Consider the following 19,156-nt stretch of genomic DNA (forward strand, 5'->3'; position numbering starts at 1 on the left):
ACTTGTGATGAATAGCACGCTATCTTGAAATGCTGGGTTAAACAATTTTTTTCTGAAAATTGGGAAAGGCTTTAAATCAAATTAATGAGAAACATAAGCTAATTCCTGGGTGTTTTTGGACGCCGGGCCAAAAGAATTCCTCAGGGGATTACAGCAGGAATCAGGTGGCCTTTGCTGCATTCAGTTTAGGGTCTGTGGGAGCTTGGAGTCCAGATGGCAGACATCAGGGGGAAGGACAGGGGGCCTCAGCTCTGCCTGCCCTGCTGCACACACACACCGTGAGACACAGGGCCCCCTGCGCTGTCTCAGGAGACGTGAGGCAGGAGCCCAGCAGGGCAGCAGCCTCACCGTGGCCTGTGCTGCAAACGACCACATTCCCAGCATGGTTGGCGCTTTCCTTCCTTCCCCCTGTACACTTATGAGCAGTGACACGTGGTTCGCTACCCAGATCTCTGAGGCCCAAAGGGCTTTTGCGGGTAGAGATGGCCAAAGCTGGACTGTCTCCTCCCCACGGTGAAGCCTGTGAATAGCCTTCAACAAGCCGCAGCTCTTCTTTCAAGGTCCCTCATCAACCTCTTTCTAGTGCTTTTAATGATGGATGATGGTACTTCCCAACAAATACAAAAGAATGATAGACTATTTCTCCCTTATCCTTCATTGGTGTGAAAGGGGTCCTAGATAATACCTGACTCCTGGGCCCGCATGAGATGGTACACTGTATCAATACATTAAAGATGCTTCAGCTTATAATGATTTTGATTAATCACTGACTAGTTTATCAAACACCTCAAGACATAGGTGCAAAAACATGTGTCAATAAACAAATGTTTCTCTTTGGAAACAGTGATTTTAGCTTCATGTGAATGTCACTCCCCTGACCCTCTCAAGAATCAAAGTAACCCACCACACTGACCCCCAGGAGAACAAAGGTGTGGTATCCCAACAATGCAGCCACAGCAACAGCTTTTAGCACAAGCTCAAGAAACCACAAATGCAGTCAGGGAAGATGTGAGACAAGACGAACATTTGTGCCTCTGTCTTCAGCTGAACATAAGCACTCTGAAACTCAGCAAATAGATTTCACTTCCTATGGTACCAATTTTCCAGCACATTGTCCTATAAGTTTTGAGCCCCTGGGAAAGAAAGCTAAAGGATGCTTGATGGCATGTTTGGGTTTTAGTCATTCTGGGATTATTTTTCTTACCTGTTGTCGAATTTCCTCCTCCATTTTCACTGGGGAACCCAATTCTGCAACCTGTTTGACGCCTTCGCTCGCATATCCTCCATACTCCCATAGCACGTAATTCTTGGAGTGGGATCCGCCGATGATTGCAGACCAATGATTGGCCCGACCTGGAAAAGCCGATCAGATGCAGGCATCAGTGGTGCTGTGGCTAAAACACAAGTCCCTTCAAGGATGGGGAGGTGTAATTGGACAATGATCCAAGCTGTGTTGGCTAAGCACCTGCTCTGTGTTAGGTCCTGTGCTATTCTGGGATGAGTAAGACAGACCCTGTGAGCAAGTAAGTCTTGGGCATATGCAGACAGGGCAATGGGTAGATGTCTAAATAAGACACAGAGCTGGCCCAGAATGATGACTCCTGTCTGGAAGAATCTCAGAGAAGAAGAAAGTTGAGAGAAGGTTTAAATGCTGAGCAGATTTGTAAGACAGAACAGAGAGGAAGGACTATTTCTGGCAGACTCAGAAACATTAAGTAACATTGTGTGTTTGGGGAGCCATAAGTAATTCAGCATTTCTGTGTCACAGAGTGTCAAGGGGAGAGTTGGGAAATGAGGCCAGGGAAGTAGGAAGGAGCCTGCCCATGGAGAGCCTTGTTCTAAATGCTTCAGGAGTATAGATGTCATTTTAAAGGGTCTGAAACCATAGAAGGGTTCTGAGCAGGGGAATGACATGATCACATTTGAATTTTAGATAAATCATCGAGACAGCAGTGTGAAGGATGCATCAGTGTGGGCAAAATTAGAGTGTGGAGCTGGGGAGGTGGGCACTGAGCAAAAGATAAAGGGAAGTTAGGCTTAACCATTCCTGGGAATAAGCACTGCTGTTTTTTGCTGGCTTTTATGTACCTTTCAAGGTGAGGGGCAGGCAGGCTAGCCACGTGAAAGGATGGGTGAGGCGGTTTGGATACAAGGACATGACTAGTCCAGAGTGGTTTGCTGAGGATCACCCAGGATAATGACTGCAGTGGGATGTAGCAGGGAAGTGATGGATGACACAGAGGCAGAACAGAATGATGTCTGGGTAGGACCAAGGCAGAACTTGGCCTGAGGATTTTTCAAAGTCTCAAGGTGGGGGGAAAGAGAGGAGAGAAAAGTCAGCACCAACACCATACCGGATTTGTTTTTGCACGTAATGAATATAAATACATATATATTGATTACTGGGCTTCCCAGGTGGCACTAGTGATAAAGAACCCGTCTGCCAGTGCAGGAGACATCAGAGACCCAGGTTAAATCTGTGGGTCGGGAAGATCCCCTGGAGGATTAAATGGCAACCTGCTCCAGTGTTCTTCTTGCCTGGCAAATTTCATGGACAGAGGAGCCTGGCAGGCTGCAGTCCGTGGGGTCACAAAGAGTCGGACATGACTGAAGTGACTAAGCATGAACGCACACACACACGCATATTGATTCCTGTTACATACAATTCATTATAATGTTGACGCAGTTGTCTGCTATTCTTTGGCTGGGTTTTTTAAATCTCTCCAGTTAAGGAATATTTTTGGGCACAGCAAAGAGGGAAACTTGAACTAGTTGGATCCAACTGATGTTTGCTGCTTCCAGCCCTCTGGCTCAGGATGGGCAGACTTTTCCACTCTACCCCCTACTACTTAAGAAACTGATTCTGAACAGGCCCAGATCTTGTTCACATCTCCCACCTGCTACTCCAGGGTCCTCTGGTCCAGGGGCACATCAAGAGCATGGGTCCAAAGCAACCTGCCTGGTCTGCTGAGACATGACATGATCCAGGCAGACAACATCACCATGTGGGTGTCCCAATTGCTGGCTCATTGTTTCCCCTGCATCAGGGACATGCAAACACTGTGTTTGTCCATCACATCCCTAGAGAAGACAGAGGGAGGTGTTGCCAGCCATTTCTCTAATTTACTTCCTGATTGGGAAGCATGTTCTGGCTATCATCTAAGCTAAGAGCACTGCTTGCATAGGGGCAAGGGTCAGAATCAGTCACGACGTTTGGTTCATGGTATGAACACAGGGAGAGCAGTTCCAGTATCTCACTTATTCCCCTGTTCTGTTTCACCAATATATCCCCTGTTCCAGACCCCTTCTACCTGTAATTTCATACTTCAGTGGCTTAGCACATGCTGTTCCTCTCTGCTTTCCTCCTGTCTTGCCCACTCATTCCTCTTTCCCGATTTACCTAGAAGCCTCCCAAGACCTCCCTAGAATGACTTAAACCTTTGTCTTCTGTCTCCCCTTAGCACAGATCACATTTTTAAAAATGGAAGTATAGTTGATTTACAATATTATATTAGCTTCAGGTATACAACACACTGATTCAACATTTTCATAGTTATTAAAAAATAATGGCTATATTTTTCTGTGCTGTACAATAGATACTTCTTGCTTACCTATTTTGTATATCTTAATCCCTATCTTACTCCTCCCCTTCCCTTTTCCCCACTGGTAACTACCAGTTTGTTCTATCAGCACAGATCATATTTACAATCCCCACTACATATGTGTTTTCCCACTAGATTGTAGGCTCCCTGAGGAAGTCTGAATTCAGCACTGTATCCCCAAGTGCCCAGCCCTGAGCCTGATACACTGTGAATGCTTAGCACTTATTCCCTGAAGCATTTCATCCAAATAATCAAATACAAAGATGGCAGTATATGTGCTGGAAGCATTGGGGAGCAGGCTTGCACAGATTTGATTCAATGTGATTAAATTCAAGTCTCAGTTCAGCAGAGTTCCTAACTCCTACTGGGCCAAAGCACTCAGCTATTCTGCAGGCTGTTAAAAAATAAACACCAAACAACATAAAAAAAGAAAGGCCTGGGTCTCAGAGCCAGCAGACAGGGATTCAAATTCCAGCACTGACACTTACTACCTGTGTAAACTTGGCCAAATTACAATTACTTTATTTCCCTGATTTGTAGCTCATTCTTTTGTAATTCAGGGATGATAATGCCTACCTTATTGACCTGTTATAAGAATTAAATTCAATTTTTTAACATAATGACATAATATATGTACAATCACTAGCACACAATAGACCCTCAACAAAGATGGTTTCTTCCTTCCCTGGTTGTTTGCTGCTGCTGCTAAGTCGCTTCAGTCGTGTCCAACTCTGTGTGACCCCATAGAGGGCAGCCCACCAGGCTCCCCTGTCCCTGGGATTCTCCAGGCAAGAACACTGGAGTGGGTCCCTGGTTGTTTGGGAGGCTACAAAAATGAGTAGAATATGAACCTGCCTTTGATTCAATATAAGAGATAATACATAATGCGAACTAAGGTAAGAGGATAGGAACAAGCACAGTCACAGGGGGATGAGGGGATGGACCAGATGGCTTTTTCTGATTTATTTATTCAACTTCCATTTACTATGTGCCAAGCACTGTGGCAGGCCCTGGGCACTGACAGGACGTGGATGTGGTGCTTGTCCTGGAGGGACTCTCAGCCTGGGGGAGGGGAAATGGATGAATCAGCAGATTACCTACAATCAAGCATGGTCAGAGTTCTAGACACAAGAACACGGAACACAGGAGCTGAAGAAGCTAACTCCAAATTCAGAGATTCAAAGTCTAAACGCATGTTTACAGAGAAACAAGTACCTCAAGAATGAGATGTCTTACTCTTGATTAAAATGTCAGGGTATCAGTTCAGCCTTCTAGTCAGCACAGTTGTTAGTTTTCTGCAATGGTCTTGCAACATACCACATTTATTCAAATTTTAGAACCTTGAATGACATTAACCACATAATAGATATTTTGCAAGACACTAGGATAGGGTAAGGGGGCAGACTACATCCTTCCTGGGGATACAAGGCAGGCACTCATGGGACAATATGCACTGTTAGAAATAACAAGGAATTCAGGTGACTGGCAGTCACATATGGGCAGGATGGCTTGGGGGGAGGGCCACAGTGCAGAAGACCAAGTCTCCAGGCCTCCATTCGTGACCATGAATCAGTTATTCCATCTCTCAGAGCCTCAGTTCACCTTTTAAAAATAGAGATAATAATTACTAGACTGGACTGTTTCTCAGAGTTGTGCAAATTAACTGGGCTGGCCTGGGAGAGAACTACAAAAACTTTAAAGAACTCTACAAAACAAAGTCTCTGTATTTGTATAGAAGGAAAGCCCCATGAGCATCTGCAAGAAGGCAGAGGAGCAAGGACACTTCCCCCTTGGAAGGAGACACCCATGGGAAAACTGGCAGGACAGGAGGAGCAGGAATTCTATTAAAAATAGATAAGATCTATTTTTAGGGTCAGGAAGATCTCCTGGAGAAGGAAACAGCAACCCACTCCAGTATTCTTGCCTGGAGAATTCCATGAATAGAGGCCATACAGTCCATGGAATTCTCCAGGTCAGAATACTGGAGTTGGTAGCCTTTCCCTTCTCCAGCAGATCTTCCCAACCTAGGAATCGAACCAGGGTTTCCTTCATTGCAGGCGAATTTTTTTACCAACTGAGCTACCAGGGGAAAGTCAACTCCCTTCATAGAAAATATTTATTTAAAAGAACTTTTATGACATATTCAGACATTAGGAAATTCTTTTTTAAAAAATATTTATTTATTTGGCTGTGCTGGGTCTTCGTTATGGCATGTGGAATCTAGCTTCCTGACCAGGGATTGAATCCAGGCAATGGGATTCAATGCAATGGGAACTCAGAGTCTTAGCCACTGGACCACCAGGGAAGTCCTAGGAAATTCTTATATGTAGCATATGCTTTTAAATTAATCAAAAAAGAAATTTCTTTCTTTCTTTTTCTTTTTTGATACAGGTGCTATCTCAATTTCCACCTTTCACATGAGGAAACAGACTTAGAGAGGTGAAATGAGTTAACCCCAGATCACCAAAGCAGATAATTGAAGATGCTGGGATTTAAAGTCGGGTTTGTCTAGTGCCAGAGCCCAGCTCTCCCCCACCCACTGCATCACATCTCTGGAAGGACATGCCAGCCACAGGCAGGAGAGGGGCCAAGGGTGAAGAGACCAAACAGGAGATCCATCAGCATCCCTGGCTGAGCTGTGTACGGCCTGGCTTAGGAGAGGAAATGGGAACATGGGACCAGATGTGTGAGCCAGTAAAATCAGGGAGGACTGGACAGTCTACAGGAGTCAGTTTGGTGAAGTAAAAGACTCCAGTTTTTGGAACAAACATGTGTGTATTCCAGTCTCCAATCTGAAACTTTCTAGATGGAATAAGTTAGTCAGTCACTCTCAACTCAGTTTCCTCATCTGTAAAGTAGGGATATTGACATGACCAGCCTCCTAGTGTCTTTCTGAGGCTGAATTCCATGAATTAAAGACAGTTAACACATGAAATGGGCTCAAAAGATACCAGCTAGTCAAATTAAATCTGAATGGGGTGGGGCAAAGCCAGAAAAGCTTCTGGAAGCCATGGGACCAAAGGGAATCAGATTTGGAGATTAATTAGCAGTTTGAACTAGAAATGGTAGGAAGAGACGATAGGAATGTTAGATGCAAGAAACTGAGTCTGAAAAAAAATGGTAGGGAGTCATCTAAATGGGACACAGTTGTCTGAGGCTGGCAGAATGAGGTGCTAAGCAGACCCCAGTTAGTTGGGACACAGACAAGTTTAGCCCCCATTCTCCAGGAAATAAGGGATGAGAGGGAGAGAGGCTCTGGGTATCAAGAGGCCTGGGGAGAAGGAGACAAAGTAAATGCTCATGACTTTCTTAAAGGAACACTCAGTGGGACCACCACTGGGGTTCCTAGGTAACACTTGGGCTTCAGCCTCAGGGTAAAGGCAGAAAAACAGACACTATCAGCAACTCTTTGACTCTCAAGTAACGCCACAGATCCTTGGTTTAGCCAGCCTCTCTCTGGCTCCAGCAGCTGGGTCTAGATGGTTACTCCCAGTAGCTTGGATGGGGCATAGATGCGACCGAGGCAGGTGGAAAGCTGGGAAGAAATGATTAGACATGTGAGTCTGAGATACTGCTAGCTAGCCAGGTGTGTGCATCAGTCTGAAAAGCTATTCCAGGGGGACATAGGTGCACTCATCTCACTTCTGACATCCTTTCTGCTGTCAGCACTAGATGGTAAATTACAGGATTCACAATGATGCCTAGAAGCCTAGTGCTGATGAAAGACGAACCATGACTGGCCTTTTGTCTGGTGTAGAAGGAGGCATGTTGCACAGTAGATGGATTCTTCAAGGTGTTCTGCATATGGTAGCTATTCATTGACAGCCCAGATTTCAACTGCTTTGCCAGTGGCTGCATTTCTTTGCCAATCTCAATCCTGCAGAAGCCAACCATTCATTTTCTTGACACCCATTCATAGCTTCACGGGAGAATGTTTTGCAACCTTGAGGACTAGTTTGCTACAACCTCCTGTTATCCACTCTTGGTCTCACCCATCATATCTTAGCAAATCTTTGGGAACTGGTTGGACTTATACAGAATTTGTTATTGTAGCTACAGCACAGTTCCTCCACTTTCTAAGTCCTAGCCTCCTCTCCCCATCTACTCTTAATAGATGACTTTGTCACTTAACTTTCCTGAGAAGACCAACATCAACACACCCAGATTTACCAGGTACCACCTGGCCAGTGATCAATAGAAAAACACTGCGACCCTGCCAACCCTACTCGTAAACCTTGTCTTGGCTCTCACTTCCCTCTTGCCCTGGCTCTTCTTGCCCTGAGCTCAGTTCCAGAATCTGCCTGGTTTCTGACCCTTTGGATTTGGCCACAGAACTTGGCTCCTCTAGATTTGCTGCTGGGTGCTGCCTAGGACATAGCCTGTACTTGCCCTCTGGCTCTTCTTGCTCTTGGGTGCTTCATGAACTCACTCTGATCAAGCTGTTCTCGTTTTTATGATCCCATCTCAGTAGAGCCTCCTGGAAAAAACCCTGAGTGGGGAGATTTGTCACTTAGGACAGAAATTCGTCAACTTTCTATCATTCTGCCTTCTTTACTTAGCTAGTGTTTTCTCCTTCCTTAAGGTCTTAAGATCGTGTCGTTTTTCCATTCCAGGAAAACAAGTAGGCAATTGATTACATTCTTTTGTATTTCCCCTAAGACCTCCAATAATAATATTCTACTCTACTAACTAGTCAAATGAACATTTACTAGGCAAATACTATGTACTAAGTCTCCAATCAGTAAGCTGCAGCTTACTCCCTGTTTTTGTCCCATTAAAGTTTTATATTTCATGTATTATTTATGTATTGTTTATGGTTGCTTTCATGATACAATAGTTTAGTCAAGAGGTTACAACAGAGACCATCTGGCCTGCAAACCGTAAAATAGTTATTATCTGGTCCTTTACTGGGCATCCCTGGTGACTCAGATGGTAAAGAATCTGCTGGCAATGTGGGAGATCTGGATTCCATCCCTGGGTCGGGAAGATACCCTGGAGAAGGGAAAGGCTACCCACCCCAGTATTCTTGCCTGGGGAATCCATTGACAGCGGAGCTTGGCAAGCTACAGTCCAGAAGTCTCCTAAAATGTGTGCTAGGCCATGGTGACTGTGAAAAGAATCAGATTTGATCCCATCTTCGAAATGTTCGGGGTGGAGGGTAAGGTTAAGGGCACAAAGGACAGGTCATAACAGGCTATTACAGTAAAATGTGGGCAATATAGCTTTGATAAAGGCAAAAATCAGAGTGTTATAAAAGCACAAATAAAGGGACATTAAACCCAGACTGTACCAGAGAAGGCTTCCTGGAGGAGATGGCAATTGAGCTCCATTCCGAAGGATAAGTAGGAGTTAAGAAAGGCAATTAGTGGGTAAAAGGGAGGGTATTTTTTTTGCAGAGGGATCAGTATGTTCCAAAACAAAGCCAGAGACACAAGAAAAAACCAAAAGTAGGTCAAGGCATTTTGTGTGTGTGTGTGTGTGTGTGTGTGTGTGTGTGTATGTGTGAGTATTTGTAAGAAAGGGCTTATCAGTAATGAAGCCCATCAGCTAGGCAGACCTTGAAGAGATATGAATGTCTTCATAGTAAGTTTTTAATTTTATCCTGAAAGCAGTGTGAAGAAGAGAATAAGATATTCCTGTCTACAGATAACTCCCAAATCTATATATGCTCATGCAATTTATGCTTCTGACTCTGATGTAGTAAATGGCACTGGACTAGGTCTCTGGGCATAAATAACTATAAAACTGGACAAAATATGGGCTTTCCTGATAGCTCAGATGGTAAAGAATCTGCCTGCAATACAGAAGACCCTGGTTCAATTCCTGGGTCAGGAAGACCTCCTGGAGAAAGGATAGGTTACCCACTCCAGTATTCTTGGGCTTCCCTGGTGGCTCAGATGGTAAAGAATCCACCTGCAATGCTGGAGACCTGAATTTGACCCCTGGTTTGGGAAGATCCTCTGGAGGAGGGCATGGCAACCCACTCCAGTATTCTTGCCTGGAGAATCCCCAAGGACAGAAGAACCTGATGGGCAAAATATATGAAGCACCAGTTTTCAGAAAAGGACTCTGATCCCCGAGAAAAGGGAAACACAAGAGATGAGTCTCAGGTGTGACCTAGACATTTTCTAGTTTGTGATGCAGGAAAATAGAGCACAGTAAAGAATGGCAATCTGGCTAAATTGACAGGAATCTGAGGCTGCTGAGATAGATAGGATTTACTGGTAAAAATACCAGTAAGGGAGGGAGTTGCACAGAGAAGTTCAGAAATATGCGTAAAAGTCCATTTAAATCTGTCACCAAACACTAAGCTGCACATGTGCAGGGTGGGACTTCAAAGGCCTAGGAGAGAATAGTTACTGATAAGCTAAGAGCTGAATGGAAATCCCAGAGATCACACAATGCTAGAGATGCAGGAATTCCAATCACCCATATTAAAGAGACTTTGCTAACCATTGAGGATGTTCAACTGAGACTCTAGAAAAGCCACATATTGGAAGTAAAATGACATAATACCCAGAGCAAGGGCTACTCTAGACTAACCCTAACAAAGCTTAGAAAACAAGCCTTGAAAGAGAATTAAGCAGGTCTACCACTAAAACTGTCAAATCAAAACTTCATCTCCCTAAAGAAAGATAACAAATCCAGACACTCAACAACATATCACCTACCATGTCTATCATACGATCAAAAGTTGTTCAGGAGCAGGAAAATATGATTATAACCATGAAAAAAAAAAACCATAGAAAAAAAGTTCCTGAGATGACAGATACATTGAGATTATTATACACGGACTTTAAAACATCTATTATCAATATGTTCAAGAATTTTAAGAAAAGATAGACTTAATGAGTAGACAAATGGAGACCCTCAGCAGAGAAAGAGAAGCTATTTTTAAAAACCCAGTGGAAATTCCAGAACTGAAAAATACACCTGCATATATGACATGGCAAAGGAAAAGATATGTAGACTAAAAAATATGGTAATAGAAACAATTCAAAATGAAGCACAGAGATAAAAAATTTGAAAAAATAAACTGGAGTCTCAGCGATGTTTAGAACAGAAACTAGTTTAACATAAAGGTATCTGGAGTCTCAGAAGGAGATGACAGAGAAATTCAGTTATAAAATATTTTTTAAATGCCTGAAAATTTCACAAATTTGATGAAAAATATCAACCTACAGATCCAAGAACCTCAATAAACTCAAAACACAATTGAAGCAAAGAAAATTACACCTAGGTACATCACAATCAGTTGATAATACCTAGAGATAAAGAGAAAATCTTAAAAGAGTCAGAGGCAATAAAAGATAGATTACAATCAGGAAAACAAAGATAAGAATGGCTGCTTGCTTCAAAAACAAGACAAACTGTAAGATGAGGAAGTGATACCTCTAAAGTTCTGAAAGAACTAAAAACCTGTCAACCTAGAATTCTATATCCTGCAAAAATATCCTTCAAAAAATGAAAATGAAATAAAACACTCTGATAAGTATGAGTTGAGTGAATTTATTACCAGCATACCTGCAGTATATGAGATATTTTTAAAAAAAACTCTCCAGGCTGAAGGGAAATGAAGACAGATGGAAATGCAGATCTACATAAAATGATGAAGAGTACCAGAGAAACTAGATATATGGGTAAGGTAAACTTTTCATCTCTTTTTCATTGAAGAGCATCTCCCTTGAAGTAAAGAGGTTCATGTTTTCTCAATCTGGGTGAAAAAACTATTCCATCAATGCTGTCTTCCCACAAAGTCTACCTTTTGTCTTTCCTACACCTCCAGGCTTTTGGGGAAAGTTAAACTTACTGTTTTCACTTCTTCTCCTTGAATTTTTTCTCAAATCCTTGAAATATGACCCTGAGCTCCCACCTGAGCTCATTACTCCACCAAGTCTTTGAAACTTTGATTTTTACTCTCCTCTATTCCCACAGTTGGACAATTGCTGGGGGCAATTAGAGAAAAATTACTGTCTGCTTTATTTTCCATTTAAATATAAAAGTATACTTTCAATTAAAAAAATTATCCTTTTTAATGTACAGCTTAGCAAGTTTTGACAAATGCATGCAATCATATGACCACTACCATAGTTAAGACACAGATAGTTCTATTATCTTAAAATATTACCAAATGTTCCATTGCAGTCAACCCCATTCTTCTACTCCCAGCCCCTGGCAACCTCTAAACTGTTTTTGGTTCCTATGGTTTTTTCCTTTTCTGGAATATAGTATAAATGAAGTCATATAATAATATATAGTCTTTGAGTCTAACTTCTTTAACTTGGCATAATACATTTAAAATTCATTCATGTTGTTGTATGTATCAGCTCATCCTTCTTTCAAATGTTTTGAAGCGAAAAGAGACCTCCTACTGGTTTAATGCCATCACAACATTTCTGTTTCCACCATTTACTAGCTATGGGACCTTGAATCAACTACTGTACCTAAGTTTTCTAAGACTCAGTTTTCTTATCTATGAAATGGAAATAACAATAGTACCACCTACTTGTATCACCTCACACCAGTCAGAATGGCCATCTTTAAAAAGTCTACAAATAACAAATGCTGGAGAGGGTGTGGAGAAAAGGGAATCCTCCTACACTATGGGTGGGAATGTAAGCTGGTGCAACCACTATGGAAAACAGTATTGTGGTTCCTCTGAAAACTAAAAACAGAATTACCATATGATCCAGCAATCCCAATCCTGGACAAAACTAATTTAAAAAGATACATGCAGCCCTACATTCATAGCAGTATTATTCACAATGGCCAAAACATGGAAACGACCTAAACATCCATTGACAGATGAACTGATAGAGAAGATGTGGTACATATATATGATAAAAGATTACTCAGCCATTAAAAAGGACAAAATAATTCCATATGCAGCAACATGGATACAACTAGAGATTTTCATACCAAGTGAAGTAAATCAGAAAGAGAAAGACAAATACCATATTATATATGGAATCTAAGATATGTCACAAATGAATTTATCTACAAAACAGAAAGAGACTCATAGTCATAGAGATCAGACTTGTGGTTGCCAAGGGAGAGGAAGGAGGGAGAGGGATGGACTGGGAGTTTGGGGTTGATATATGCAAACTATTACATTTAGAATGGATAAACAACAAGGTCTTAGTGTATAGCACAGGGAACTATATCCAATTTCCTGTGATAAACCATAATGGAAAAGAATATTAAAAAAATAATGTGTAGATGTGTAAAACTGAGTCACTTTGCTATACAGCAGAGATTGGCACACCACTTTAAATACTTCAATTATAAAAAATAGAACATTAATTATATACTCCAATTATAAAAAATAGTGCTATCTTCTAGGTATTACTGTGGTAATACAGAAGGAAATCTTATGTGTATTACAGAAGGGAATCTACATAAAGGCAGAACAGTTTCTGATATATAATAAACATTCAATAACTATTATTTTTAATATTAATATTCTATTTCTCCAGGGAAGGTGGGGTTTGGAAGTAAACTGGAATAAGCACAGGACCTGTCCATTAGGGGGAGTCAAGGTCCTGGAAGACAGCTGGATTTTCTAACTGGTTGTGGGCAGCTTAGTTGTTCAAGCAGCAGTCAGCACTGGCAGGGTAAAGATGTTCAACAGGTGGGTGGAGTAAATGGTGGGAAAATGGCAACAGAATGAGTCAGATATACAGACAAAAGTTCTCAGGAGCAGCTAGTAAAGCCCCTGACATTAGTTTGCAGTCAGGGTTCAGATTCCACCTTTTGCAGTCAGAGTGGGAGACTTAAAAGGGGCTGAGAGAGAAGCAGTGACCAAAGAAGCATCGCTGTTCTGAGCCTTAGGGGCACATGGCAGGGACATCTTGAGTAAGAAGACAATTTAAGAGCCCAGAGATGAGCCCCGAGAGACTTGGGGTCTGGATTGGGAGTGAAGGCTCTTTAGCAACTGCTTGCCTCATGTAGGAATTGCCTTAGGAACAGGGAAATTGTAATAATCATTAATATTTAGTGAGACTTTACTATTTGCTTTGTATATTGTTATTTATTTAATCTTTGAGACAAGCCCATTTTACAGACTAGGAAGTTAAAGCATAGAAGCATTAAATGACTTGCTCAGAGTTATCCAGCTGGTTAAGTGGTAGAACCAGGATTTGGACCCAGGTAGGCTCACTCTACAGATGCTCTAAGTGAAGTTTTCCGTGAAGATGGAATTGTTCCATAGTCTGCTGTCCAACATGGTAGCCCCTTGGCATAGTGCATATTGAACCTTTGAAATTTTATATAATTATAATTCATTAAAATAGCTACATGTATCTAGTGGCTATCACATTAGACAGCACAGCTAGAGAATCTTCGATAGGTCTGAGGGTCTTGGATAGGTCTGCTAAGGATAAGGACCAACTGTGCAAGGAGCCACTCTCAGAAGTGGAGATGAGAGGACAGGCCTTACTGGCAACTCTCACAGCTGTGAATCACACGTGGCAGGCAGAACCTGCCCTTGAACTAAGATTTGGCCCATAGCAGTTGCATCTGATGCTCCGCATCACATACTCTCCATCTACCTCTGACTTCAGCCACAATGGTGGGCAGATGTGAGTACACACTCATGCTGTCTGTGAATGTCCACCTCAAGTGTACTGTGCCTCTTTCCATTTACTGCCTCATACCTTCTCTGAAGCACTCAGTGCCTGCTTGGGCAGCAATCAAGCGTCTGGAAGACCAGGGAAGTTAGTGTTCCTAGAGACAAAACTCAGCCTACAGAGTCGTGGGAACTTGTGGACAATTCTGGAAGGTGGATAATTCTGGAAGGCATTCTGTATACTTTTCCGAGGTGCACTGATAACAGTGACCTCAAAATGCACTCCTAGGTAGATTTCCTTCCCCTGCCCTATCATTATCCCTCAACTCCTTCACTCTTGCTTCCAGCATCATTATTTTTGTAAACCATCTGCACCAAAGTCCTTGCCTCAGGCTCTGCTTTGGGGGAAGTTGATACATGGCTCTCTCAACTAAGATCATGTGTCTGGGCCTGGAGATTCATTCAAGTCTGGAGATTAGACAAGAGCTAGCTAGGGCTGTTCCTCTTATGTCTGTAAGCAGAGTAGTTTTATAGATGCTCTTTCAGCACCCCTCCACCCAAAGCTACAGATGTTGTTTCCATTGTCATCATCATTGTTGCCATGGTTACCATTATCATTATCATGAAAATCATTACTACTTATTGAGCACATTCCCTGCCTCATGTACTTCATAGGCATTAGCTAACATCCTTCTCTTCTCACAGTGCTCATGCTAGGGAGGTCCATTACCACCTCCATGTTATGGATGAGGGAACTGAGCTGCTTGTAAGCAGCAGAGCTAAGCCTATCACCTGGTCTACCAAGGCTATGCCCTTTCTACTCCACTGGGCATCCAAAGCCTGAGCCAAGTTCAGAGTTATTTAAGAGGTCTCTCTTAAATAACTGTCACCATGGGAACAAATAAGGTGGTGCCTATCCAGTGCCTCTGACAACACTGGGGTTTATCAGCTCTTGAAGTTCATAAATTTTAGCCTTCTTTAAACTCAGCCTTTCCCACCCATTTTTCTGAACTTCTGATTCTTGATTTATTTAGTGACAGATTTTATTTTCTTGGGCTCCACAGTCACTGAGGATAGTGACTGGACCCACAAAATTAAAAGACACTTGCTTCTTGGAAGAAAAGCTATGACCAACCTAGGCAGTGTGTTAAAAAGCAGAGTCATCACTTTGCCAACAAAGGTCCGTATAGTCAATGCCATGGCTTTTTCAGTAGTCATGTATGGATGTGAGAGGTGGATCATAAAGAAAGCTGAGTGCCAAAGAAGTGATGCTTTCAAATTGTGGTGCTGGAGAAGACTCTTGAGAGTCCCTTGGACAGCAAGGAGATCAAACCATCAATTGTAAAGGAAATCAACCCCGAATATCCACTGGAATGACTGATGTCTTTCCAATACTTTGGCCACCTGATGTGAAAAGCCAATTCATTGGAAAAGGCCCTGAAGCTGGGAAAGATTGTGGGCAAAAAGAGAAGGGGCTGACAGAGGATGAAATTATTGGATGGCATCACCGACGTGATGAACATGAGCTTGAGCAAACTTTGGGAGTTAGTGAAGGACAAGAAAGTCTGGCATACTGTGGTTCATGGAGTCACAAAGAGTCAGACATGACTTAGCGACTAAACAACTACAACAAAGCCTAGCCAATCACCTGATTTTCATCTCAGAGGTAAATAACATAATCTCAGGGCACCCCCAAACTCCCATCCCCATTGCTATTCTAAAGGCTAGTTAAAGGTTTATTGTGCATTGACAAATAGCACTGGGGTTAAATTCCTAGAAAGAAGAACTTTATTTAAAAGTGTCCTTCCAAGCTGTCTTTTTTACATAAACATTGTTATATATAGGAGAGAGGCTGTATTCCTGGACAACTTCCAAATGTTTAATATACCATTTACACCTGAGTTTGAAGCCCTGCAGAAGGAATTATAGCACTTTGGATGATAAATTCTAGTCATGTTTACCTAATTTTTAAAATCTAGGAGCTTGTATGTAAAAAGTCAGCTGGAGCAGTAAATACCTCTGCTTTGTTTTTTAGAGTATAACCAAAAAATGGAGTTCTTCTATATCCATTAGCTCATCTTTCAGATTTAAGTCTCAGTTGTCAGGTAAACCCTGTAAGCAAGTAACCCAAAGTTCTTTTGGGCTGGAAAAGTTTTTGGGCAGCAGAGAGAAGAGGTAGTGAGAAATAGGAATTACTGAGCTTACACTTGTGCCAGGTACTTTCACACGTATCATCTAATCTGCTTTTCAGTTCCATTTCATTGATGAGGAGCCAGGCTTGGTCATGTATGGATGTGAGAGGTGGATCATAAAGAAAGCTGAGTGCCAAAGAAGTGATGCTTTCAAATTGTGGTGCTGGAGAAGACTCGAGAGTCCCTTGGACAGCAAGGAGATCAAACCATCAATTGTAAAGGAAATCAACCCCGAATATCCACTGGAATGACTGATGTCTTTCCAATACTTTGGCCACCTGATGTGAAAAGCCAATTCATTGGAAAAGGCCCTGAAGCTGGGAAAGATTGTGGGCAAAAAGAGAAGGGGCTGACAGAGGATGAAATTATTGGATGGCATCACCGACGTGATGAACATGAGCTTGAGCAAACTTTGGGAGTTAGTGAAGGACAAGAAAGTCTGGCATACTGTGGTTCATAGAGTCACAAAGAGTGACTTGTCAATGGACACATTACCTATGAGTGGTTAAGTAGGATTTGGGTTGTATTGCTTTGTCTTTGGGAAGAGTTTTTCTTCTGCCAATGACAGAGAACTTGGAAGCTCTTGGGAAAGTGTGTTAAGTTAATAATAGAAGCAAAATCGATTGAACCAGTTTATATATAGGAAGATAGAGGAGTCAGGATGGGTAAAAAAAATTCTACCTCAAAACTGAAGGTAAAAGTGAAGATAAGAGTCCAGTTCTTTCATGACTGTAGATGCAATACCTCAAACAAAAATATTAGCAAACTCTATATCCAAGTATTTAGAAAAAGGATACCATATCACAGTGTAGGGTTTATTCCACAAATACCAGTATAGTTTAACATTCAGTAATTCACCACATTAACAGAAAAAATTTATGAATATTTTCATAGATATAGGAATATTTGATTATATTCATTAGCATTCATGATAAATAAAAATCGCAACAAATTTAGAAGCGAACTGTCTTTACCTAATAAATAAACAACAGCAAAAAAAAAGATATGACAAAATAATACTTAATAATGAGATAGTAAAAGCTTTTTCTACAAGACTGGGAACAAAATAAGAATGCCTACTCTCACCATTTCTACCCAACATTGTACTGGAGGTTCTAGCCAGTACAATAAGGCAAGAAAGACAAAGAGAAAGCATAAGAATTGGAAAGGAATTGTTGGTAGAAGATACAATTGTGTATATAAAATTTTCACAATAACCTGTTTATAAACAAATAGAAATAATAAGTACATTTAGCAAGGTCTCCAGATACTAACTCAATACACAGAATCAACTTAATGTCTAGATACCAGTGACAACTAAAAAATAAAAGTTTTAAACCTATTATTTATAATATAATAAAATCTAAAAATATAGTGAAAAGCAGGTAAGATCTCTTTTTTTACAGGGAGTTATAAAACACTATTGAGTGAACTTAGAGTAAAGCTAAATAGAGTGCTTTAACATATTTGGTGATTAGAAGACTCAATACTACAGAGTTGTCATATTTCCCTTAATTTGCCCATTCATTCAATATGAATCCAATAAAAACACTAGCAGGTTTTTACAAAATGAAAATTGAGGTCATTCATGATTCTAAAATTTAGCAAAAGACCAAAAACAGCCAAAATAATCTTGGAGAAGAACAAAGCTGGAGAACTAACACTTCCAGATCCGAAAGAGAGATGAACATATCAATGACCAGAGTTCAAAAACAGATTCACAAACATACAGTCTCTTAATGTACGACAAGGTGACACTAATGCAGTGAGGGAAGGATGGGCATTCCAATAAATGACTTCGGGAGAAAAAAGAAAAGAATCTTGACCCCTACCTTATACCATACACAAACTCAATTACAGATCAATTCAACATCTAGACAAGAAAAGTAAAAACAATAAAGCTCTTAGAAGAGAACATGAACAAAGTCTTCATGACTTTGAAGCAGGCAAAGATTTCTTAAATGAGACTCAAAAATTGTTAACCATGAAGAAAAAAGATCAGTTTGATTACATTAAAATTAAAACCTCTGTTGATCAAAAGATAAGCAGAGTAAGAAGGCAAGCCACAGAATATATTACATGTACAAAGGACTCATATCTAATATATATATATATATATACACACATACACATATGTGTGTATGTACATGTATGTGTGTGTGTATATGTAATCTTTACATAGCAATAAGAAAAAGGCAGACAACTCAATAGAATAAAAATGGTCAAAAGACCTGAATAGGCATTTCAGATTATCCAAATGACCAATAATAACATAGTAGTCAAAATCAAATAATTCAAATTAAAATTGCAAAGTGATACCAACACATACACTAGATAGCTAAAATGAAAAAAAGGCCAACAATATTGGATGTTGGCAAAGATACAGGTTCATCAGACCCCTCTACTTGTGAAAAATTACTTAACAATATCTGCTAAAGCTAGGCTACATATCTTATGACCCAATAATTCCACTCTTAGAATATAACCAACAGAAATACATACATATATTTACTAGAAGACATGCACTAGACTGCATATATATAGCACTATTCATAATAGCCCCAAACTAGAAACTACTCAAATGCTCATTCATAATAGGATGGATAAGTAAAATGCAGTATATTCATACAATGGAATATTATACAGCTGCAAAAAGGGACAAACCAAAATTATATACCACCATGTGGATGAATCTTACAACTATTAATATAAAGCTGAACAAAAGAAGCCAGACACAAAAGTTTACACACTGCAAAATTCTAATTACAAAAAGTTTAAAAACAGGAAAATTAATC

General features: G+C 40.9%; 1 protein-coding gene across 1 annotated transcript in view; it reads right to left on the reverse strand.

Moving 5' to 3' along the window:
• Nucleotides 1-19,156, reverse strand: part of SPON1 (spondin 1) — a 301,416-nt gene that overhangs the window by 125,194 nt on the left and 157,066 nt on the right. Inside the window, exon 6 of the mRNA XM_061147291.1 lies at nucleotides 1,205-1,353. Within this exon, the coding sequence (XP_061003274.1) occupies nucleotides 1,205-1,353 (149 nt within the window). The remainder of the gene's footprint in view (nucleotides 1-1,204; nucleotides 1,354-19,156) is intronic.

This window comes from Dama dama, chromosome 1 (assembly GCF_033118175.1).
Source record: "Dama dama isolate Ldn47 chromosome 1, ASM3311817v1, whole genome shotgun sequence".
Classification (NCBI taxonomy): Eukaryota; Metazoa; Chordata; class Mammalia; order Artiodactyla; family Cervidae; genus Dama; species Dama dama.